Below are 25,305 nucleotides of genomic sequence, written 5' to 3' on the forward strand. Positions count from 1 at the left end.
GACTAGAAGCAGACAAAGGAGGACAAACACATTTTGAAATGCATATCTACTGCATTTAAATGATAGAAGGAAGCGACGTCGCCTGCAGAGAGCTCCACGTGCTGGGGAAGAAATCGGGGGGCACGTAATTTATTCACCGGCTTCTCTGGAAGGCTTCCTGCCTGTCTTGCTGTAATAGCTGCAGTCACTGCTCCAGACTTGTACTCTGGTACTTGCAGCAGGGCTGTGGACACACTGCTTCCTCTCTCACTGAACGAATGCGTGGGCTAAGCTGCTCGAGTCAGGCCCTCCCCCATCCCCCAGACCTTCGGGATCAGAATCCCTGTCATGAAATCACCCAGAGCCACCTTCCTAGTGGCTGACCCATCACAGCTCAGAGGAGCTTTCCTTAAAACAGGTGATTTGCAGGGCATGCTGAAGATCTAAATAAACCCTTCAACTTGGTGGTCAATTAAAATGTAAAACAAAATCAGCAAGTGATGCATGCTCCCCCCCATCCCTACAATAAAATACTACGCAACAGTTAAAATTGTGATTGCACTTGCCAGTCTGATAAGATACGTTTTTCTAAAAACACCTGAGGACACACATACTCCCATACATTTATAGTGGTTATCTTAGGATGCTTTTGGGTGATTTAAAAGCTTTTTTCTTTAAAGCTTGAGGACCCTTTCAGGGAGTCCGCAAGGTCAAAGCTATTTTCAAAGTAATACTAAGACTATTTGCCTTTTTCACAGTGGTGACGTCTGTAGGGAGGGTACAAAAGCTTAGTGAGAAAACAACTGCGGGTGCTGTAGTGTGAATCTTAGCGTTGGTGCCACCGTGAGCTGGTAGTCACTGCATTTTTCAGGCTTTTGAAGTTGAGAAAGGATATGCCAGTTTCCATGAAGAATGTCCTTGGTACAACAGTAAAAATGATTAATTTAACCAAATCTCTACCCTTGTCTGCATGTCTTTTTAATATTCCGTGTGAGGAAATGGGAAAGGCACAGAAAGCAATTCTGCTGACTGCCCAAGTTCATCAGCAATCCCGCAGAGAAGCAGTTGTGTGATAGTTTGACTTGTGAGCTGAACTAGCCGCTTTTTTTCATGGAACGCCACCTTTACCGGAAAGAATGGCTACAGACAGACCAGTATTTTGACTTGAGTATTTGGCAGACATCTCAAAAAAATGAACAAAGGCGGTCTGCCACTTCTGGTAAAATAACTGCTAGTATGTCTTGCCAGTGAGAAAATTGAGCTGTCAGGTGAAAAGTAGAATTTTGCCATGTCACCTCCAATGTCCTAAACTCGAAAGCTTCCCAATACTTAGAAACTTTCCTAACAAGTTAGGTGGTGATATAAAAGAACGCGATTTTGAAATACTGTTATAAAATGTGTCAACATTTAGATGCTCTGCATAAGCAAGTGAACTGGTAAATCCAAGTGACCCATGCACAGTGTTACAATATCTTGCCTGGCTAAAAGGTCCATCAAAGTGCAAAATAGCCCAGTGGATTTTTAATGTAACAAAATGTGAAAAATTCTTTTTATGGTTTCAGATTGTACATTGCAACTAACCTTTAAGAAACTGCTACTTGATGAGTTTTGGTGTAGTATCAAAGATTTTCCAAAATTATCTGTAAGGCTATTAAAATACCTTTCCCATATCTGTATGAGGTCAGATTGTCTTCAGGTACTTCAGCCAAAACAACATACTGCAATAGGTTGAAGGCATAATCAGATAGGAGATCCCGCTGTCTTCTATGAAAGAGATTTGCCAAAATGCCAAAAAATGCCATTCTTCTCATTTTCTTTGTGTTTTGGAAAACAGTTATTTTTCATAAAATACAGTTTGTTATGTCAGCTTGTAATGGTTTACTATTGCTATTTTAACATGAATTAATAAGTACGTAGTTTAACCTCTTCCTAGATTTAATTTCTGCTCAGTAGATACGGATAGATAAAATCCACAAAAACACAAACTCTGTGAGATCCTCATTAATTTAAGAGTAGATAGGAATCTGAGAAAAGGAAGTTTGATAACCACTGCCTATAGAGGGGATGTAGGTTCAACATCAAGGCGCCTGGGTTTGAGTCTCAGCACTGCCATTCACCTGCTGTGTGGCTTCGGGCCAGTTGGTCAATCCCCACTGGATCAAGCAAATGGAAAGATTCCTTCCACCTCTAGAAGCCCTCACAGATTCTCCTGTGGCCCAACCTACATGCAGCTCTGTAGGGTTCCCCTCCTACTTCTGTCCTCTTTGAGAGGAGTGGGTGAATACACCCTTTCCTTTTATCTTGTACATTGGAGCCCCTCCTCCCCCAGATGAAAGAACTGTTTTATTTGTCAACTGAGCACACAATTCATTAGTAGGAATTAGAGGTTGTAATAGAATTGCAGAGTGATAATTTATGTCCTTGGAAAGTTATCACTGGTCAGTTCCAGATCATCATCTTACCAAAACCATTCATAGCTCTATTTAAGACACAAAGGCCTGAAAACCGGCCCTGTTGGGGGTGAGGGGTGGAGGGGTGTATTCGTTTCCTGTTGCTGTTATAACAAATTACCACAAACTTAGTGGCTTAAAATAACACAAATTTATTATCTTACCGTTCTGGAGGTTAGAAGTCTGCAATGGGTCTCATTGGGCTAACATCAAAGGTTTTGTTCCTCCTGGGGCTCTAGGGAGAATCCGGTTCTCGACTTTTTCAGCTTCCAGAGGTGCCCGCGACCCTCAGCTGGTGACCTCTCCAGCAATGGCATCCCTGCACTTCCATCCATGCATCAGCTTCTCTGACTCTGACCTTCCTTCTCCCTCTTTCACTTAGAAGGACCCTTGTGATTACATCGGACAACCTCCCATATCCAGATGGTTAACTTAATCACATGTGCAAAGTCTATTTTGCTGTGTGAGATCACACATTCACAGGTTCTGGGGTTACGACATGCACATCTTTGGGGACCATTATTTTGCTACTGCAAGGGGTGAGGGTGTGGGTAAAGGGAGCCTAGATGTAAGCATTTCAGGAAAGGCCCCATCATGATTTGCTGATTAAGGAGCAGAGCTCTTTTCATTGGTCCCTATGGAATTTAGGAATTTCTTGAGTTCTAATAAAACTTCTATTCAGAAGCTTTTATTTCAGTTAGAAAATATGGACGTGAGTATTTAAATGTATAAAGATAAAGGAGAGAAAAGAATATATATGTATGTGTATTCACGTGTTTAACCATAGAATATTTATGTTAGGATACATCTGACATTGAGACCTTGGCTGCCTTTGGGGAGAACTGGGTAGCTGAGGGCAGAGAATGGATATTATTTCATTATTTTAAATAATTTTTAAAAATATTTATTTATTTATTTGGTTGCACTGGGTCTTAGATGCGTCAGGCGGGCTCCTCAGTTGCAGCATGCGAACTCTTAGTTGCGGCATGCATTTGGGATCTAGTTCCCTGACCAGGGATGGAAACTGGGCCCCCTGCATTGGGAGCGCAGAGTCTTAACCACTGTGCCACCAGGGTAGTCCCTGTTGCATTATTTTAGTAGACGTATTTTAGAGCATTTGGATTCAGGGAGATATTGGTTAAACACATGGCGAACATCGTTTTTTCCTAAGACACTATCCTTGTCTTAGTTACAAAGAAGATGAATTTAATTTAATTTGGGGGAATTGTGTTATTAGTATCATCTTATCAAGGAAAATTCTGCAGTATGGATCAGGTGATGAAAATTTAGAAATTGTGAATAAGGAATTTTTGTGCCCCTGAGTAGTAGGTGATGCCACGTGGAAGATGCGGAAGACACAATTTTCTCCCAGTTCCTTCCTTTTTCGGCTCCTGGCCCGGCAGGCGGCAGCACTTGCGGTCCACAGCCCTTAGAGGGCGCTCGGGGCCTTCCCGCCGCGTTGACCCGTTGCCGCCGCCCGCTGGCTCCTCGCGTTCCAGCCCCCGTCGCCGGGGCTTTACAGAGACAAGAAACTTAGGACATACGTTCAGTTACCTGCTTTGGTTTTCCCTTAGTGTTTGCCCTTTTTTTTTTTTTTTCAATTTTGCTACTCATTGGAGTTTCCTTCAGATATTAAGCTGGGAAGGACAACTCACTCACTGAGAGTGGACCTGCCTGCAAGTTAGCAATTTTCAGTTGCCCGTTGGTGACAAAGAATTTGAAGCCTAAAGCTGGGGTCAGCTGCTGGGGTACCCCTGTTATATCTGCAGGTTCTGGTCAAAGCTGCAGCAGCTGCAGGATGGGTGAGCACAAGGGACCCTGAGGGGAGGTACCTACCTCCTGGGCACTGGAAGTCAGTTTTGAGTGAGTTTGGGTGAAACCGTCTCTCTCAGTATCTCCCCTCCATGCTCACTGGATTCTCTTTGTAACCAGAGAGAGTAATGCAACTCCTAAGACAGGTTTGGAAGTGCACCGAAATAACTGGAGAGCTGCTAATTCTTCTCCTGTGGCCTCCTATATGTGGAGGCCATGATAAAATGGTAACATCATCATAATCCTTAAAGTACAGTCTAGTTAATCCTGTGTTCACCTTTATGAGGAGTTCTTAGGTTGTGCCTCGACTTTCTTTTTAATATGAACTGGCAGTTAAAAGTGCCGCAGTTTACCATTTTCCCTGTATGTCATGTCATTTCATTTTCACTGCAGCCTTGTGAAGTTGGTAACATCCTCATCTTACCCCGAGGGGACTGTCCCAGAGTCGGACATCTAGTTGAGTGGGGGTCCTGGGATTTGGACTCCAGTCTCCTGGATTGAGACCCCATGTTCTTCCTGCAGACTCCCCGGCTCCCGCTGGCTTGGACGTTTCCTATGTCGGTCTCTTCGTTAGGCCGGTACAACCGTTTCTGATTTGCTCAGGATGCCCTTCCAAATCTGTGCTTTGGTCACATTGCTGTTGAGAAATGATTCTGTTGTACACGGAAGCATGTTAAACTCTGGTAGGGCTTAACTTCAGATGGGGTTTTAGTGAACCCTATTCCCTGTTACAAAATCGATTTGGCATTTGGATATAAGCAAGATCCTTATTGTGGGGAGTGCCCTTTACTTAGTGGGCCCTGGAGGCCAGTGCTCTGTGTCTAGTTTGTTACATGAACCCTTCAACCTTTAACACAGGGCTTCTCTGGGAATGTTTGACCCGTGTGATGGAATTCATAACCCTGAGCCGCTGGCCTTGGATTTTCACCAGAAGGCTCCCAGAATTCAAGTTTGATTACAGCGGAGGGTTAAATCAAGGACCAGCACTGAGAAGCAGGAGCAGCTCATCTGTGGGGTTGACAGACCTGCACCTGGTGAGACTGTAGTATTACGAGCGTGAAGGGTTTCAGACTTCTCAGAAGAGATGCGTCATTGAAATGCTGGGATTTGTCTTTTAGGAATTATTCTCTGGTGTCACAGCTCTTCATTCACTCCAGTAGCCCTGACCCAGCCGCTCATTTGCACTGTGACCTTAGGCACTGTGACCTTCAGGCCTCAGTTTTCTCATCTGCGAAATTAGGGGATTGGACTAGAGATGTGGAGAAGGGCCCCTTCCAGCTCTCACTTTGTGGGAGTTTCCTTTGGAAGGTGTCCATTCATTCATTCATTCATTCGGCAAGCACAGGAATGCCGAGTCCAGTACACACAGTCCGTCTGTGACAGCACAGGCACGGGGAGGGCAGGGGAGGGTACAGGCAGTGGGATGCGTGTTAGGACTGGAAGGTCCAGGACAGCTGTATTGTTTCGTCGCAGGCAGATGGTTGGCCAAAGCCAGCAGACACGGATCGGGGATGCACCTGTGTTGCTGTTGTGAGAAGGGTGGATGGTGGGTCCCTGCACCCTAGTGCTGTGGCTGGAACCACTTAGCATCGTAGTAAACAATCCGAGCAGGTGTGCAGCCACGGCTCCTAATTTGAGACGACACCGCATTTGTCTGCAGGTGCAGTCCCACTGACAGTCACCCGCAGCTGGACCACCCAGCGCGGGGCAGGGCCAAAGAGGCGGGAGACCTGCTGGGTCACGTGTGGCCTCCTGGGAGCTCAGAGGAACAACCCGAGCCAGGCCAGGCCAGGTGAGGGCGGCCCCGGCCAGGTGGGCCCTGCCAGCTGGAATCTGAAGAACCAGACCTGTTGACACCGATGGGTACTTTGGGTCGACAGAGGGGAAAGCTGCCGGCACAATCTCACGAGGGCAGCACCACCTCATCCTCATAGTGTTTTTTGTTTGTTTGTTTTGTTTTGTTTTTTGGTACGCGGGCCTCTCACTGTTGTGGCCTCTCCCATGTGGAGCACAGGCTCCGGACGCGCAGGCTCAGCGGCCATGGCTCACGGGCCCAGCCTCTCTGCGGCAAGTGGGATCTTCCTAGACCGGGCACGAACCCGTGTCCCCTGCATCGGCAGGCGGACTCTCAACCACTGCGCCACCAGGGAAGCCCCCTCATAGTGTTTTATAAAACAAAATCCTCTACAGCGAAGGCTCAGGCTCTCCGGACTAGCAATGGCACAGCTGTGTGGTCGTCACACTGATGCTTCCACCTAGAAAGTGGAGAGCGTGGGTGAACCTGTCACACGGAGGCCAGGGGGGCTTGCTGTACTTATTGTAGGTCAGTGTAAAGACAGCTTTACGGGAGCATTTCCCCAGGCAGAAGGGTCAGGACTTCGGACGACATTATGTGTGTAAAAGGTCATTTTTTTTAATGGTTTTTAAAAGTTTTTATTTTCAGAGAGCTGTAGATTCCCTTGCGTCACCCAGTTTCTCCCGAAGGTCACATCTCGTGTGACCGCAGTGCACTGCCCTGGTTGGGGAGCTGACACTGGTGCAAGTCATCAACTTTATTCAGAGCTCACCAGTTTCACATGCTTTTGTGTGTGTGTTTCTGTGTAATTTCAACACACGTGTAGATTGTGCAAGCACCACAGTCAAGATACAGAACATTCCATCGGAAGGACCCCTCCTGCTTTTCTTTTATAGCCACGCCCACCTCCCTTCTTCCCCTCCTCCTTGGCAACCACTAATCTGTGCTCCATCTTTGTAATTCTGTCATTTCAAGAATGTCATATCAGGGACTTCCCTGGTGGTCCAGTGGTTAAGACTCTGAGCTTCCACTGCAGGGGCGAGGGGGCTCCAATCCCTGGTCAGGGAACTAGGGCCAAAAAGAAAAAAATGTCATGTCATATCAATGGAATTGTATATATAACCTTTTGAGATAGGTAAAAGCCTATTTTTAAAAAGTATGTATTTTTGCCCATTCTGCTTGAGATCACTACAGTTAGTTTGCAAGTATTTTGTGTGTACTGAGACATTATGGTGAGTAATTTGGCATGGCAGGGAAGTACTATGCCCACCCTGGTCCAAGCCACCTTACCTGGATTACTGCGATAACCTTCTCACTGGTCCCCCTGCTCCTGCCCTCTTCCCCTACACTCGGTTTTTAAAACAGCATCACAGGGGCTTCCCTGGTGGCGCAGTGGTTGAGAGTCCGCCTGCCGATGCGGGGGACACGGGTTCGTGCCCTGGTCCGGGAAGATCCCACATGCCGTGGAACGGCTGGGCCCGTGAGCCATGGCCGCTGAGCCTGTGCGTCTGGAGCCTGTGCTCCGCAACAGGAGAGGCCACAACAGTGAGAGGCCCGCGTACAGCAAAAACAAACAAACAAACAAAAAAACGAAAAACAGCATCACAGTGATTCTCAGGATGCATGATGTCACAGAGCCGTCCACCTCTCTCAGATAGAAACCGAAGTCCTAGCAAGTTTCAAGGCTACACATGATCATCTTCCTCACCAGGCCTTCCCTCACTATCAGCTTCAGCCCCTGGGCCTCCTTGCTGCTTCCCTAATGTGCTAGGCGCCTTCCAGCCCCAGTGCCTTTGCACTTGCTGTTCCCTTGGCCTGAACAACTCTCCATAAACATGTATGGGATATCCCGCACCGTTTTCAGGTTCTTTATGCCGTATCATCTTCCTGTGAGGCCCCACCTGACCACTCCCCACCATTTAACAGTACAATCTTACCCACACCCCACAGCACTTCTTATCCCAGTTTTATTTTTCTCCTCAACCTCTATCACTACCTGAGAGTGTGCGTATTTCACTTGTGTGGTGGTCATCGCCTGTCTTTCTCCTCTGGAACAGAAGCTCCATTTTGTCAGTTTTGTTCACTGAATTCTCCCCATTGCCTGGAACCCTGCCTGAAAATAGTGGGTACTTAGTAAATATTCACTGAATGATCAGATATGCTTTCTTTGGTATTAATTACATATGATATACATTCAATCTCTTTATGTCTGTTGACCTGAGGCCAGCAGGATATGTGTGGTTTGTGGGTGTGGGGCAGGCCCCTGCATGCTTCTCACTCTAACCTGTGGAGTCAGCACACGAATTTTGAGGAGTGTTGGCTTGTGTTGGAAGTCCCGTCTGCAGCGGGAGTGAAGAATCTTACTTACACGGTATTCTTGTTTCCTAGGGCTGCCCTAACAAAGGGCCACAAACGGGGTGGCCCTTTAAACAACAGAAATTTATTCTCTCGTAGCTCTGGAGGCTAGAAATCCGAAATCTGCAGGGCAAGGTCATACTCTTTCTGAAGGCGCTAGGGAAGAATCCTTCCTTTCTTAGCTTCTGGTGGTTTCCAGAATCACTGGTGCTTCGTGGTTTGTAGGTGTGTCACTCCAATCTCTGTCTCCGTTGTCACGTGACATTCTCCCCGTGTGTCATCTTATAAGGATATTGGTCATACTGGATTAAGGCCAACCCTGGTCAAGCATGATCTCATCCTAATTTGATTACATCTGCAAAAACCCTGTTTCTAAATCCCGTTCACAGGTGCTGGGCATGAGGGCTCAACATATCTTTCTGGAGGACGCAATTCAACCCACAACATATGGTGTGCCTTCATACCAACACAGTTCCTTTTCAGTAGGTGAAAGAATTCACACAACTTCCAGCCCTGGGCCGTAGTTGAGAAGTGGGCAGATGTGAGTCACTGTGTTGCATTGTGTGCTGAACTGTCAACCCAGAGCTCCAAACACCTACGCACGTTCAGTGAGCCTAGTTCATAGATCCAGCCTGGCTAAAGCCTTCGTTCATAAAATAAGTAATTAAATAGTTAAATCAGGTCTGCTATGGGCAAGTTACTCTGTTAGGCTCTAAGGCACGGGCTACAAAGACTTAATAAAGAAGTTGGGATTGATGCAACAATAAATAATGGCCTCAAATGTGATCAGTGTAGCAATACAGGATCATCTAGTACTTTCTAATCAACTTCCGCCTGCCAGATAGGGTGTTAAGTTCTGAATGTTTTTACACTGATAACACGTAGAATCGTAAGATCAGCAGGAGAAATCACCAGATTTGTCCGAGGACTTGGCCTGGCAGGTGCACTTGGAAGTTGACACAATCTACGTTTTTTTCCTATTTAGTAAAAGTTGGGATGTGTTGCTGTCTTTCTTTTATCGAGGTTGTATTGTCTAGTGGAGTCTTCTAGGTGGTGTGATGTGGCAGCCTTGCTCTCCCAGAGTGTCTGACTCCCTGACATTCTTTGTGTGACGGAAAGCCACCATGTTCTCTTTCTGCTGTAATGCCTCCCTGGCCCTGCTGTTGATAATACTATTTTCTACCCTACCCAACGATTTCTTTCTATTATTTTCTGATAGACTGGGAGGATTGAAGCATCTTCTTACATTGAATAACTCTCAGAAGCCACATACATAGCTACAGATCTCCAAGCAGACCGTAGTCAAAGGGAAGAGAAAAGAGGGACAGAGAACACCAAGCTCCTTGACTTTCCTGAGACCTGGGCTGATCTTATTTTACGGTTGTCATGATGACATTTTGACTGTAACACCCAGGGAGAGAGAGGCCTGGGAGATGAGGCACCCGCTACCGTCTCAGTAGACTGTGTGTCTCTTGTAGAACATGAGGGCTGTCTGGGATGAGTTCCATAGGGTCTGATGAGGCTCTGAAGTTGTAATGAGCTTTCCTTGCAGGGAGCAATTCAGGAACATTGTGAGGGTTAAAGGGTAGGCTGGGTTAGAGTCTTAAGAGATTAAGTGTCCTATTAGAATGCAAGTTGTGGAAAGCAGTGGCCATGGGAGAAACCTCTAGCAAAGGCTGTCCTTGAGTTCCACTGATGCCATACTTTGTTCTCCGATCATCCTAGCCTGAAGAGGACAGTCTGAGCCCTGATAACGTTTATTGTTAGCAGCACTCAGATGATATTTAATGTCGACGCCCTCGCTCTTCCGTTCGGATGCCAATATAGTGCTTTGCTCAGGAGACTGAAGACCTTTGCCTTTCTTGTATATCTGTGATTACCTCACTTGTATCCCTGGGCAGCACCTTGCCTAATAACCCTGCATCACCCAACTGAGTAACACATTCATAGATGCTTACCCTTGAAGGTGGGGGAAACCTATTGGAATGTGGGTAGAACCGTCTCGTCGTGGAAAGCATTGAAGACCATTTTAGACACGCAGTTGATAGGCAGATTGAAGAGGGGAGATTGGATCAGGTTACCCGACTTTCAACTGTCAAGATTTAAAACTTCTAAGTATATTATGTAAGCGTATTTCCTGAGATTGAGGGAAACGAGGACCCACAGCCCACGCCTGCTGTGTGAGGAGGGGGCGCTGGCCAAGAGCCCAGGTACTGGGAATCCTGCCGGGTCGTTTTCTATTGGGTTGTAATTGGTGACATTGGTCCTTCTGTGGCTCTTCTGCTTACTGTTGTATCTCACGTTTATTGAGTGCTTTATGATTTTCTTTCACACTTTATTCTCACAAAAATCCTTGGAGGGTAGCTATAGAAAAGGAACGAATTAAGTTTGATATTTGCAGAGTGAAACATCGGTGGCATGTTTGCTTGGTTGGGGGGCTTTGAATGGGAGTGGACACGTCCTAATAACAAGCGGAGAAAAAGTGAGCTCTTCTGAGCCTTTACTCGACACTGACGGACATTCCCTTCTTCCTGAAAACCTCTCCACTCCTGTCTTCCAGGATGCAATTTGAATCCTGATTCTCTCCTTTACCACTAATGTTTCAGATTTAAAACATTTTGGTCCCCGTCATCCTTTAGACACCAGTGTTCTTTGGGTTTCATTGGAGATGCTAAGTAGACAGTTGGATGCGCTGGTGCTCAGAGGAAAAGCCAGAGCTAGAGTTATGAATTCGGGAGCCATGAGCACATGGGTGGTGTTTGCAGTCCTGGGACTGGACATGCTAACTTAGTGAAGGCCCAGGAGGCGTACGCAGAGAAGAGGGGCGTCCAGAGCGGGGCTTGGAAGCACTGGAACGTTTTGAGTTCTGGCAAAGAGGGAGGAGCTGCTGAAGGAGACAAGTGATGGGAAAGGGAAACCAGGGAGTATGGTGTCCTGGAAGGCGGGAGACTGTGGCTCAGGGAGGACAGGAGAGGTACTTCCACGAGGAGAATGATTCAGCTGTTGCTGGAAGCAGCGTAAGTGAAGGAGCGAGAAGGAGAATTTGGCAGCATGACATCTTCCTGACACTTAGAAGAGCTCGTTCAGTGCAGTGAGCTCACGTGTCCCAGTGAACTCAGCTTCCACTAGTGACTTTCAGTTTTATACCTTTGGTTCTGATTTCTCTCCAGGCCTACATTTATTCCTTGTAGTTATAATGGCAGCTGAGAGGCAACCAGGTATAGGAGGAAGAGCATATGGTCTATGATTTCAGACAGGCCTGAGTCTAGTAAGTGACCACGATCACTTACTAGCTGTGTGCCCCTGGCGAGTCACTCAACTCTCTGAGGCTCAGTTTCCTCATTTATACAAATGAGGATACTGTTTGGGTCAGCAGATGTAAGCTTTTACATATAGAATGGATAAACAACAAGGTCCTACTGTAGAGCACAGAGAACTATGTTCAATATCTTCTGGTAAACCATAATGGAAAGGAATATATAAAAGAGGAACGTATACACATGTATAACTGAGTCACTTTGCTGTACAGCAGAAATGAACACAACATTGTAAATCAACTATGCTTTAGTAAAAACAAAACATTGAGTAAAAACGAGGATACCAAAGCACGGTTCACTGGGTTGTTACGGAGATTCAAGAGCTAGTGGTTGGTCACGTGAACTCTTTTTAACCACCTCTGGATCCCCAGCGCGTAGCCCAGAATCTGACACGTGGTAGGGGCTCAGTAGATACCTGCTGCAGAAGTAAATGAAGTGGCTGGCGCTGAGTAGCTACACAGCAAATGTTCACTTCCTTCCTTCTCTCTTGCTTCTCTATTTTTTCCTTTTCACAAATGGTCCCGTTGCAAAACTTACAACGTTTTGCTCATTGGGCGTGTTGTGCATTTTTTCATCTTCATCGGTAGACGGTTTGCCTCTGCCCATTCGTAACCAGTAAGTGATTATCTGAAATATTAAAACATTTTAAATACGAAAACGTATTTCAGAAAGTGATTATCCTTAGCAATCTGGGTTGTCACTGGGTCCATGTGGGGCTGGCTTCTGGTCATGTCTGCCTCATTTACTCTGTTTCATACCTTCCTGTCCACAACATTTGCCTCGCCTCTCTTCTAAGGGTATTTTTCAGGGAGCTTTCTGAGTAAGATGAGCGGTGATTATAGCGACAGTAATGCCCAAGTGTTTAACATAGTTAGACAGTGACTTTCACATTTTGGGACAAGGAGTGAATTTTCAGGGGTTTTTTGGCTGGCACGCCAAGCAGTTTGCAGTAGGCTGAGTTTAAGCTGCACCAGCTGTCTCTCAGCTGCGAATTGAATTTGAAGAATGTGCAAAAGATCCCACAAAAGCCTGGCAAGTACTGGGTTCTCGTAGGGTCTCTGATGCCATCCAGCAGCAGGGAGGAGTCCTATGTTCCCTTCTCACATCTAGGCATTTTCTTTTCAGGGTCCCTTGTTTTCCTGTTGTCATAGATAAATATGTCTGTGGAATTCCTCCAGTTCCATTTCCCTAAACCATTCTGGGAAGCTGGTGGTTTAGATGGGGAAGAATTCTTGTTTTTGTCTCTGGAACAGTAGCTTTTGCTTACATTGGTTCCTGAATAAAATGGCCACAAGGGCTTTAAAACCTTAACTCCTAATGTTCAAATTCTGCCAGCTCTGCTGGTTAAGTTCACCCTTTCTGGCCGCATCATGATCTGGGTAGCAAGTCCATGGCATACTGACAAATAAATCACTGACACTGTCAAAATTAAATCCCTCAGTGTGTGTGAAAAAAAAAAAAAAGACACATACATGTATAAAACCAAAAAAGAAATTAAATTCCTGGAGTGGATCCCTTAGAAACAACAAACAGAATGAAATTAAAGTTAAAGCAGTTCTCATTTAGAAATCAAGAGAAAAAGTGATTTGTGTTTATGGCTCCAGAAATGATGACATCAGGTAGCAATGGACTGGGCTGCTGATAACACGATATCTGGTGAGCAGTGGCTCAACAGGTTAGGGAATTGTTTATCTTACTCACCGATAAACTCGGGAGCAGAGAGGTTCTCAGGGACCCAGGATCTTTTTGTATTTCCACTCTGCCACCCCAGGCCAGGTCATCACTCTCAGACTTGTTACTTGATTGACGTTCCAAGATGGCTGCTGCATCTCCCGGTATCACATTGACATCCCGGGGAGGGGGAGATGAAGATACAAAAGGCGAAAGCATAGGACAGCAGATCCAGACCCTTTGATAATGCTTTCCCGGAGGTGGCGGCAGTAACTGTCTCATATGTCATTGGCTAGAATTGACCACATGACTACCCTTAGCTATAGGGGAAGCTGAAGGGTTATGAATATTCAGTATCTCAGCCTCTACTATAGAAGAAGGCAAGGGAGGAAGAAGCAGCTGGGCATGGCTCTCGGGTACCCCACCCACAGTGTCTATACAGCAGTTTCTGAATTCAATGCAAACTGCTAAACTGTTCTTAATTAGTTGGGACACTTGGCTTGAATGGGACTAATAAAAATTCAACTTAAAACGTCTCAGAAAACATCCTGAGGGAAAAGGCAGATTCATTTTAAGAGAATCCTTTGCGCTTGAGAATCTGACTTTGGCTTTGCCGCTTGCTGTTTGTTTTGAAACAGAATTCTTTGCTGCTTCATTTTTGGGTCAGTTTTTGTGTTTTTCTGCTTTGTAGATCTTTCCCAAGGTGCTGGGGGTCAGGAGAGAAGAAAGAGAGAAGATAATGAAGGGGAATAAAATGAGGTTAAACTATATTAGCAAGTATTCTGGCTTCCACTCTTCACCCCAGTATCCCCCCAAATACAAACAAACAACCTAGAATCTAGAACATTCTAAGCAAACTTTGTCCATCGGGAGCTGTTAACCCTTGAGGTGATGCGAGAGTGTTGGAATGACAGCGTTGTTTACCAGCATCAAGGGACTGTGGCTGTGTTGAGGGTGCGAGTGGCCTTGGCTAGGAAGTTGGGAGCCATCTCCTGTGGAGAAGGGGACAAAGGAGAAAGCGCTGTCCATGTGGCATTGGGCTCTTCCCTTGGGAAGTCCCCATGTGCCCACAGGAGTGCCTGGTGGCCTCAGGCGTGACCAGCTTGTGTGCGGCCCCCAAGGGGAGTAGTTTCCCGAAGCCAAGAGTGGGGATCGGCTCAGCCCATGACACGAGGCTGCCTGAAGCCGGCGCAGGGTGGAGGAGGCTTGCACACAGCTGGATGCGGGTGCAGTGGTGCTGCCAGCGAGAGAGGATGGAAGTGGACTCAGACAAACTCTACTTAAAGACTAGCCAGTGGCTCGAATTTTGAGATTTGGATGGCTTCACCATTTGGCTTCTTTGAGCTAATGGAGAAAAAATGTGATTCACAATTGTATTCAGTGACCATCCAGCACCTGTATAAGCACAGTGGCATGTACGCATATGAATTTGGCCTTTTCCTCTGACTAGAATGGTGCTTTGTTGTTATCAAAATACTGGAAAATGCCCAAGGGGCGAGGGACCTTGCGGGGAATTCAGGTTTAGCAGAGGCTGCTGGCGTGCTGAGCAGGGGTGCAGTTGCCCCCAGGGCTCGGCTGGCCCCTCTGGCCATTAGGAAACCGGGACTGATGCTCCAGCCGCACACAAGAGCTGCCCGGGCCGTTTGGAATCTTCTAGCTTCTCTACTCACATACACCCTTCCCAGGTAAATACGACAGGACATATCTGCCATATTTGGGGGCATGGGGTAGAATGTAGAATCCAGTAAGTCACTATGAACCTGGAGAAATTGACCGGGTTTTGAGGGATGTGAACCAGGGGTGAAGTCCGGAGAGCCCTGGCTACCCTTGACCTCCCGAGGGACCCAGAGCACCTGCTTGCCTTGGTGTTTCTCTCTGCGTGAGGCCGGTATTGTGTGGATCCCCATGGTGGGCTCAGAGGTTCTGTCTGCAAAGCTCTTTCAGCTCCCTGGAGTGTTTTTTATGTTTAAAGACCCCAAAGATCTAGAGTTTGGTTTCATTTTTTATTCAGTTATACCTAAAGAACTGTGCCGACCGTGGGGAGCACTTTGATGGAACCCCATGCCTAGCATGAAATGTCGGAAGAGGAGCCAGGCCATTATTTTCATACTCTGACTCTGTCTACCCAGCCCCAGATTTTCAGGTGGAAAACTCAATCAGCCACCTGTAAATTTTACTAGTATCAGATTTACTTCGCACAGTTGCAAAACACCATGTACTTCCCCCCTCCCCTTTTTTTTGGAAGGCCCTCCCCTTTTTTTTGGAAGGGAAGGGTCATAACTATTTGGCAAATAGAATTCCAACATCCATTTGAAAAATTATTTAAAGAGCAGTCATTTCAGTGTTTTGCGCACATGCTGCCAACCATCTGGTTGTTTCTGCATTTCTGGATAGCCCTGTGCTGTCTGGTATCTTATGGATAATTGTTGAATTTTTCCAGCTTTCCTGGGAATCATAGTCAGATTTGTAGATCACATTGCTTCCTCCCCCAAGCTACACTGCAATTTCAGTACGTCCTAACCTTTTTTGGCGTATCGATTGGATTTTTGGTCAAACATTTGTGGTTACACTGAGATCTGTGTTTTCTTCATTTCAGAGTCTGGGAAGTATTTGGCGGTTTTCAGTGGAAAGTCAAACTTGAATTTCAGACAAAAAAGCAGTAGAGAGACTTACACAAACCTGAAGGTTTTTTTTGCATTAAAGAGAAATCCTTGCTATACTTAAGAAATAATTTTAGCATTTGGGGGTTTTAAGGGGCCAGTTTATTTCCAAGGCTTTTAACATTCCTTTGGGGGTTTTCTCCTTAACCAGGGTTGTCCTCTCCTGCTTCTCGGCCTCCACTGCCAGACTGGGTGGGCTACGAGGCGTCCTCAGCTAAGAATGGCAGCCGTCCCTGGCTGGTGTTTGCCTTAATTTCTTTGGGTGTGTCTGCACTGGCAGCCTTTTGTGACCAAATGTACTGGCTGCTGGGGTAGCTTCAAAAAAGTTATTTTTGACTTCCATAGAAGACTTTGATTAATAGGCTCTTAATCCATTAGGCTCTGACTGCAAGTGGCGAAAACCCAACTCGAACTAATTTAAATTCCGGAATTCATGGCTTGTGGAACCGTACCTTGGGAAAGGGCAGGGGTCGAGCTGGTCTTAGGGGTGCCCAGACTCTTTCTCTCCATCTCTGGTCTCTTCGCCGTGTGACAGCAAGAACTGGTCACCCACAATGCCAACCGAGAGCAAAGGCAATGTTCAGGGTCCAGCTCCAGTGAGAACAATTCCTGGGAAGTTTTTGGGGTTGGCTGGGTCACAGGACCAGAGGTCTGTTACCAGAGAACTGGGGGAGGCTTCACTGGGTAGAGAAAAATAATATGTGTCCTTCACACAGCACATTTTTGGTTCCCTGCAGAGATTTTAGGGTCTTATTAGGACTCTTTAGGAATGTGGGGAGCTGAGAGACTTTGGATTCAATTAGTTTTAGTCCAGGGAATCCTGAAGAATCGATGCCAGTTCCAGTGAAAGATGGCAGAGGTTGCAGTTCTGAGAGAACCCTGACCCCGCTCTGGGCATTTGAATGAATCTCTCTTCTGGCTGAGGTGAAACAGGATAAGAAGTAAGGGAATAAAGCAATTTGGACTTCAAATCTTTCTATTTTATTTAAGCTGTGAGGCTGAGAAGCCTTCACTCTTGGACTTTTTTTCCCTGGGACTTTTGTAATAGGAGAGACAAATTGAAACGGGGACTTTTTTATGTTGCTAGTATTATATTTTCAGAGTATCTTCATTTTGTCATTTCATCTCGTTGCTGAAATCCCGTGGGCTATTTTGGACACCATGAGGTGGGCAAAATTGGGGACTGAAATAGGAAAGGGCAGAAGTGGATTTTCAGGCTAGAGGTCAACTTGGCTTTGGACTTGGTTAAAGAATGAGCCTTCCTCATTTCAGAGCTTTTTGGGGACCTGGGGGCGGGCAGTCCCCACCTACGACCCCAGAAAGATACATGGTGGGACAGTGATTAGTACTGGGGGAGGCTCTGAAGGGGGGGCAAGTGGTCCTGACCCTCGCTCTGAAGAGGCAGCCGCACTTGGCCTCAGGTTGAGGTCATGCCCAGTGGGCTGAGGGAACAAGCTTCTGGGGATGCTCCGGGACTTCCATCGTCCTCTCTTCATGTTTGCTTTGGCCTCTGTCCTCATCCTGTGCTCCCTCCCCTCCTTGAGGCGTGCAGATTGGAGGGGTGAGTGGTGAGAGCCCAGGCTCCATTGGTCTACTTTCTCTACTCGGTGGCATTCACGAATTAGAAGAGTCAGGCACACAGGTGTCCTCTTGGAGGCTGCTTTGCTGTAGGAAGGCTGCATTTGGCTCCAATCCTGCTTACCCATGCGGAGCGCTGGGTGGAGGCCCAGGCCTGTTGCTCTCACCCAACCTGTGAGGCAGTGGTCCTGAGCTTGTCTGCTCTGCAGGCTCAGCTGTGTCTACCCAGAACTGGAGACGGGAGGGGGGACGGGAGGGGGGACAGGAGGCGCGATGGAGGTCACACATTAGATCCACCTTCTCCAGTGCAGCCTCCTCAGTAATAAACCTGATAGTTTGATTTCTGACTCCTTTATCTACTTTCTCAAATTGGTTGAGCTCAAATGTTCCTGAGGACCGCTTTTGTCCCCTACCCTTCAAATCCTGGAAAAGCTCCTTCACATACTTAGTCAGGTGAGATAAAATTATATGTGATTTGTTATTTATCAGCTCAGCTCATCATTGCTGTTTAACGTCAATCTATAAATTGTATAGTACAATATGACCGTGAGTTTTGAGATACAAATCTATTTTTCAGATTTAATTGTCAAGTCAAATCAAACTATCGCTTGAGTCATTTCCCTCAGTAAGTATGCAGTAGAAAACTCAAAGAAGAAATACTTATTTTTCTTGTAATGACTGTCAGTTATTGTCTCAGAAAATATTGGGTTCTACCAACTAACATTTTATCGGTGGATTTTCCTACCTCAGCTGGGGGGTAACATCCTTGTCTAGATGATTCTGTGAGAGGTTGCTCTGTCCAGTGCAGTCACAGGAATGAAAGGATTTGAGCTTGTTTTTCAGCTACTGTTCTGTTTCTAGATGGTAGGTTGACCGTGAATCCAGTTCACAGTATTCATTCATTCCTCTGATATTCGTTGAACTCTGTGTGCCAACGCTTTGGTGTAGCGGATTTGACTAAAGTCAGTCCACTTGGAAAGCTGCGATGGAGCAGGTACAGAGGAAGCATGCAGGTGGCTTGATGGTGGTCTCACAACTTCTCCCTCACGTCTGCCATCCATCTCCCTTCCCTTCTCTTTTTGCCTGTCTGGAGAATGTAATGAAGTAACTGGAGGCTGTTTTTTTAAAGTAGAACAAAGCAAAACAAACAAACAAACAAACACAACACTTTGGCTCCAGAAAGATCCAGTTACTATTCTGAATCACAGTCTTCAGCAGGATTTCCTCATGGATTGTGTCATTTTTTGGAATCACTTTTATCCTTGCTTCATTGTATGAATGGATTCTGAACTTTCCTTCTCTTAATCTGAGAAGTAGCCCTTGACAGAGCTCCCTTTCTAGGAACATGTTTATTTCTGGCTGTTGCAGATAGGTGTGTACCCTTAAGGATGGGTGGTGAGTCTGAACCAAGAGTTTCATTTTCAACACGTCCAGTTTGGAACTCACGTGGGCCTATCAAATAGGCGGTAGGGACTCTCCGTCTGGGATGGTTAGGGCAGAGCCGGGCATGTGGAAGTCATTGACTGTACGAGTAGTTGAAACCTAGGCAGCACCTCACACTCCCCTCCCTAGACTCATCCTGAGATGGGTCCTCCTTCCTTGGAGCCTAGGCAAGTTTTTTTTCACAGCTTTTGGGTCTCTTGGGAGAGAGAGGGAATTCTGGAGGTGGGAAATGAATTCTTGAACAGATCTGTACCTCAAGCCTTCGGGGGCTGGGTTAGTGCTGGTTCTTCTCCAGACTTTAGCATATGCACCTTGACCTGATGCTCTTACTGATGGACCCAGACTCCCACGGGAGTCTCAGCATTCACACAGGACATTGGGAAGTTGTCAGGATCAGCAACTAAATGGTTTCTTCTGGAGTTAAGGAAGAGGTCACCAGCTGGCTGCCAGTGGACTGAGTCTGGCCAGCTGAGGGTGTGTGTGTGTGTGTGTGTGTGGGTGTGGGTGTGTGTGGGTGTGGGGGTGTGTGTGTGTGTGTCTTCATACAGTGTGTGTGTGTGTGGGTGTGTGTGGGTGTGGGTGTGTGTGTGTGTGTGTGTGTCTTCATACAGTGTGTGTGTGTGTGTGTGTGTGTGTCTTCATACAGTGTTTCTTAAAACTTAAGTGAATTAGTATAAAATTGGGAGACTTCACACAAAAATCAGGATTTCTAGCTTCTTAGAAAAAACTCCCCAGAATATTGGACAGTCTGGATCCTGAATTCCTTTTGGTCAACAGGTGCCAGAAAGTAAATTGTGCCTCTGGTCGGAGCGTTACAGTCCTGAATATGTCTTCGCTTATTTGTTTCATCTTCCTGTCCTTGGAGGTGTTGGGGTTGGGGACCCTCGGTTGACCTCATTAGTCTAAACCATCCTAATGTCTTTCTCTTCAACCCATTAGCCATGTAAGTGAGTACTGAGTGTGTGGTCCGTATCCGATGCCCAGAGAGATGCCAGAGTGGGGAGGTGGGGAAGGGACAGGTGAGGGATTGAGCCCTGTCCACTAGGATAAATGAGCCCTGTAGATGTTGGGCAGACCAGGCCGGCCGTGGGACCTAGCTCTGGACCCAGCCTTCCCGAGGGCTTTCGTCAGCCCTGGAGAATCCCTTGAGGCCACTCTGCGGACTCTCTGAGGACCGACATTGCAGAGCCCTTGGAATCTTGAACTCCATCCTTGAACAGATGTGCATCCACACTTGGACCCTTCAACCAAATTGGCCTGCTAGGGCCCTCTTGAATGAGGCCTGGAGTTTGGAGCCTAGACCAAAGTGAGAGCTCTGGGTGCTGACTGTCCCTACTTTTTATTCGCCAACGGACCAATAGAGGTCTCATGGGAGCCATGGCATGGAGATGTCTAGCTTGGCAATTCCCAGGTGTCTGATATATCATCAAAATACCATTTTGCCGCTCAGTACCTGGTAAAACATTCCTGAATCTGGATGAGATGTACTGATATGAACTGTAGGATGACTCTGTCATGGTATGAAATTGCTCGAGTCATAGCAGACTCTGCAGGCCGCTGCTTCTGTCTCGAGCACCTTACCGTCTATCTCCATCAAAGACAGCCTCGAATGGGGGGTGATGGGGAAGGACACGGACAGGAAATTCTTTTTGTTTCCTCTGAAATCCCTTAGGGTGCCGCTTGAGCTCACGTCCTCCTTTTGCCTTCTGTGGAGATGAAAAAACAGCTTGTCACAGCCCTAACCTGTCACACACACTCTGTGAGGTGCCCTCCCAGCATCCCCTGTACTGGGTCATGTGATTCCTGTTCTATTGACTTTGGGTTTGTCCTTCTTCTCTTTGGATAAGCTGTTCATGGCATACATGGCTTTAAAGAATATATCCCTGTATCATCTTCATCAGATGAGAATACTGAAAAGTATTACAAGAGGGTTCTGTGCTTCATTTATCTAGCAGACAGGAGGGTCTGTTCTAAGTTTCTAAGAACACTTAAAAATAAGGAAGGAGCCAGTGTATGTCGTGTATCCACTTTATGCTACCGGAATGCTGAACTGGAACCCAGAAAGCAGTCTGCAGGCCCTGAAACCAATTTCACACTCCTTATGTCTCTACTTCACATTTAAGGAATGAAGTCATGGGACCTACAAAACAATGACCACGAATAGAATGAACTGCTGTGTTTCTAGCCCCAAGAATAAGTCTTCTGTCAAGTAATCCAAGTTCACGCACATTGATCTGTGCCTGCTTCTCCCTTAGATAGAGGCTGGTTTGATGAATACTCTCAGAGCGCAGGCACTTGGGGGGGGAGGGGTAGGCCTGGAATGACCACAGTTCCTTTCATTTAGCCCCCTCCTATTCTTCTTTTCGTCCAAGCCTTTCTGAGGCATGGGTGATGTTGACTAGGCAGCATCGACAATGATACCAATTTTAAATATCAGAGTTGATGAGAGCCCAGGGAATGAAAATGTCGCTTAATTAAGTCACTGTAGTATTTCGTTTACTTGGCGCAATTTGTATGTGTGTTGGGGAGTTGGGTGGGGGGACGGGTTATGGTACATGGGTCTAAAGCCTTTGGAGGATCTTAAATTCAGGACTGATTTTACAAGCAGATTGACCCTAAGGCTGCCTCTAAGGGATGATTCCAGGGTCCCCAAAGGTCTTCGTGTTCAAAAACGACCTTTATTAGGTAACTGTCCAAGGCCTAAAATGTCACCATTAGGAAGTTGTTCCTTTGGCCTAAGATTTTGTTATAAGAATGCAAGTATTGTTCACTTACTCCATGCCTTCCAGAGAGAGGAGAGGATGAGTACAGGTAGCAGGAGGCAAGGTGACTGTAGGTGAATGCAGGGTACCCCCCATAGGGGAAAACGGCTGGGAAGGTGGGATAGATGTTGGAGCAAATGATGAACGCAGCTGGAGGCCTCACAGTTGGTTTTAGGATACTAGTGGCTTCCTAAATTAATTTTCCATGAGTGTGGTCATTGGTCATTTATGAGCAGGAACAGAGTCTGAGGGTCTGTGAGCTGTGGACACAGCAGGATTTGCATTCGGTTCCACCCCTGTTCCACACAGCTGTGTGACTCTGGGCAGTTCTCCTAACCTCTCTGTTCCAGGCCTTGCTTTCTTCATCTGCCACATGGAGGGAGTAAATAACACCTCTCAGGTTGTGTGTGTTAAGAGCACCTATTGCAGTGTAAGTTTCAGGGCAGAGGGTGGCAGGTGGTAGGCACTCAATAAGCCCTCTTTTCCTGTCCATTTCCCTCTCCCATTTTTATACTTCAGAGTTGTTTTGCACCATATGGCCTTTTTCTTAGTGCACAGTGCTGATACAGGCAGTTATCGAGTTGAGACACACTGATGGTACTTGATCATTGGCAAGAGGAGAACAAACAAACTCACGCATGGACCCACTTGGAAACTGATGGGGTAAGCGGAATGCAGTGATGTGCATTGGGTTTTGGCGACCCAGGGGGATCTGCCTCTTGTTCTTCTTCACTTTCCTCATCTTATTGGAGCTCCTTGAGGTTTTGAATGTTCCCCTGTGCTGGGCTGATGCAACCATTTGACTGCAATCCTCATGTGACTTAGAAATTATTCCATGCTGTGTCCAAGGACAGATGTAAGGCAGAGCAGGAATGAACAGTGAACATATTTATAGATTGTTCCTCTTTTCAGATGTCAGTAATGAACATAAATCATCTTCAGACCCAGGCCGTCGTGTACTGATTGAATCACTCGCACCCAGAGGAAAATGTGATGGTGTTAGGGCTTCGCAGTCTCACATTTCAGACCATCTGTCTGAAGGGAGGTTTGGAATCGAACTGTAAAGAAAAGCATTATTCACTTATTCATTCATTTGTTTTCTTCCTTAGGAGAATCACCTAACCATGAACATCCTTTCATGGTGCTGGAGTCCTTGCTTTGTTTCCACCGAGATTTTGGTCAGGGTGAAATATTGGATTCCTGGGAATGATTTCTGCTGTGTGGGAAATGGGGATTGCAACTAGAAAAGGTCAAACACGTGGCAGAGAAGGAGGGGAGGTTTTTGTAGTGAAGCCTTGGGAGAAATAAAGGAAACTGAGGAAAGGGAGCCCCGGTCCTCAGACAAAGTAAATCCTGAAAAGTTTCTCGTAGGCGAGGAAGGGTCAGTGAAAATTACGGCAGAGTCGCCATGATTGCTAATTTGAAATATCCAGAAACTCACTAGCGTGCTGTCTCTATTGTCTCCTCAACTCAGAATTTCCCTGATGGTGTTAAGCTTCTGGTCTGTGCTTTCTCCCATCTCGGGTTTATAGGACCCTCACCTCTGACACTGCGGAAGGAATGCTTTCTGGGGTCTGGTCCGTGCTCAGCTTCTGACACTGTGTTTTTGTCTCCAAAGTGGACATTCTTCCTCTAGTGCCTCGAAAATTATTATATTCATACTCTATTTTTTCATTCCTTGGACTTCTTTAGTGGGGGTCCCAGGAGTTCTCTCCTTTTATCATTTTTACTCCTGAGGCAGCAGGGTAATTTGGGGAAGAATAAGTGATATATGTTAGAATCAGCCATACTTATTTTGTTCAGAATCTTCATTGGTGTTACAGTCATATACTAACCAATCTATATGTTATCACGAAACACTCCTTTTTCCCTTTCTTCTTCTATGAGAGTCTAAATTCATTTTTCTTAATGTTACTAAGTTTAAATGTTTCTGTGTTTTTAAGATTACTTCCCCCCCACCCCGAGAATGCCTTGCATCATTGAATAATCAGTTTCAGATCCAGATTTGCCCCAGAATTGACTGTTGCGTGAATATTAGCATCTGTTTATGTTATGTTGCATTGCAATATCGGTTACATTATGAGCTGAGATATTTTGTTTGACAAAATATTATGTTTCATTTTGGTTATTTTTGAAAATCAAGAACACTCTTTTGGAACTTCATAACTGGAGATAAAAATGTGCTTCTTCATAATTTGTCCTTCCTCTTCTGGGACAAGATATGGAAACATTTAAATTAGCTACATGCAGGTAAAACCAGCGGGTTACCTCTCTTTCAAGGTGTTGATCTTGGTTTGTTTTCTTTGTGGAAATGAATGATTCTGTTATCTCACTTTGGATACAATGGAAATTCTTCCTGATCATGGGAGTTTTATGTTATTCTTCTCAGAGTTGTTCGAAAGATTGTCCAGCTGTACCATGTAAAATCCTAAGAATTTATTTAATACATGAAAGCTTCTGGAGAATATGTCAAATTACTATTTCATTAATCTTGCACTAGCAAGGCAACATGATCAGGCTGGGGAACGCCTAGAGTTTATTTTGATTTGTTTTACTTTGGGTTTAAATTTACCACCCACAGTTCCCTGAAGTACATAAAAGCTTGTAGGTTTGGTATGTCTGCTTTGCTGTCGCACTGTAATGATGTCCAAATGTGATGGTACTTAAAGTCTTCAGGATCAGACAGATCGAGAGTCATTTCCTCTTTCGCTAACCATGTCAGAGAACATTGGAAAAAATTCGTTTTCCCAATCTGCCCTTCCCGTGAGTTGATAGTTGCGCTGTTTGCATAGCTGACCATCCACTGAAGCCAAAGCATGTGAAACTGCTGTCCACTAAAATGGGCCTGAAAGTCACGTGGGACCCACCCAAAGATGCTACCAGTAGACCCGTGGAGCATTACAACATTGCCTATGGGAAGTCACTGAAAAGTCTTAAATACATCAAGGTGAATGCGGAGACACACTCCTTCCTTATTGAGGATGTGGGTAAGTGACACTCTGGTCTTGTTACTGGTCAGAACTAACTGTACACCTACATTCTCCTTCCATTCTCAGGGTGACTATTTGTGGGACAAAAATGGTACCCAGTGGTTCCTCGGGGATGGACAGCCAAGGTCAAGTGGCTGTTAAGCAACAGCCTTCATCTTGCCCATGGGCTTCCCCAACCTGCATTTGAAGTCCAGTACTCCTGGATCTCTCTCCACATTGATGTCGGGAACAATTTTTAGTTTCTGGATGTGCTTTTGGAAAATACATCGACCCTTTTTTATCTTATAGGAGCTTGACAACTGGACAAGTCTGTAGCCTGATCTTGAGACTTCTAACTTATAAACCATGTTATAATTAGGGATTACTCAAGTAATATGTCCCTGTAGGGGTGTGTGATGTGTCATGCTTTGCCACATGTGGTTCAAAGATATAACATTTCTCACCATTAGATTTGATTCTGGAAGTTTGGGGTATTTAGCATTTTGCCTAAACA

At 45.9% G+C, this 25,305-nt stretch overlaps 1 protein-coding gene across 3 annotated transcripts in view; it reads left to right on the forward strand.

Moving 5' to 3' along the window:
- The window catches only part of FNDC1 (fibronectin type III domain containing 1), a 114,195-nt gene that overhangs the window by 18,680 nt on the left and 70,210 nt on the right, over nucleotides 1–25,305 (forward strand). Inside the window, exon 2 of one of the 3 annotated variants that reach the window (XM_030853027.2) lies at nucleotides 24,615–24,809. The exons of the other annotated variants lie outside the window; for them this stretch is intronic. Within the exon in view, the coding sequence (XP_030708887.2) occupies nucleotides 24,615–24,809 (195 nt within the window). The remainder of the gene's footprint in view (nucleotides 1–24,614; nucleotides 24,810–25,305) is intronic. 3 annotated transcript variants of the gene reach the window in all.

The sequence above is a fragment of the Globicephala melas genome, chromosome 14 (assembly GCF_963455315.2).
Source record: "Globicephala melas chromosome 14, mGloMel1.2, whole genome shotgun sequence".
Taxonomy (NCBI): Eukaryota; Metazoa; Chordata; class Mammalia; order Artiodactyla; family Delphinidae; genus Globicephala; species Globicephala melas.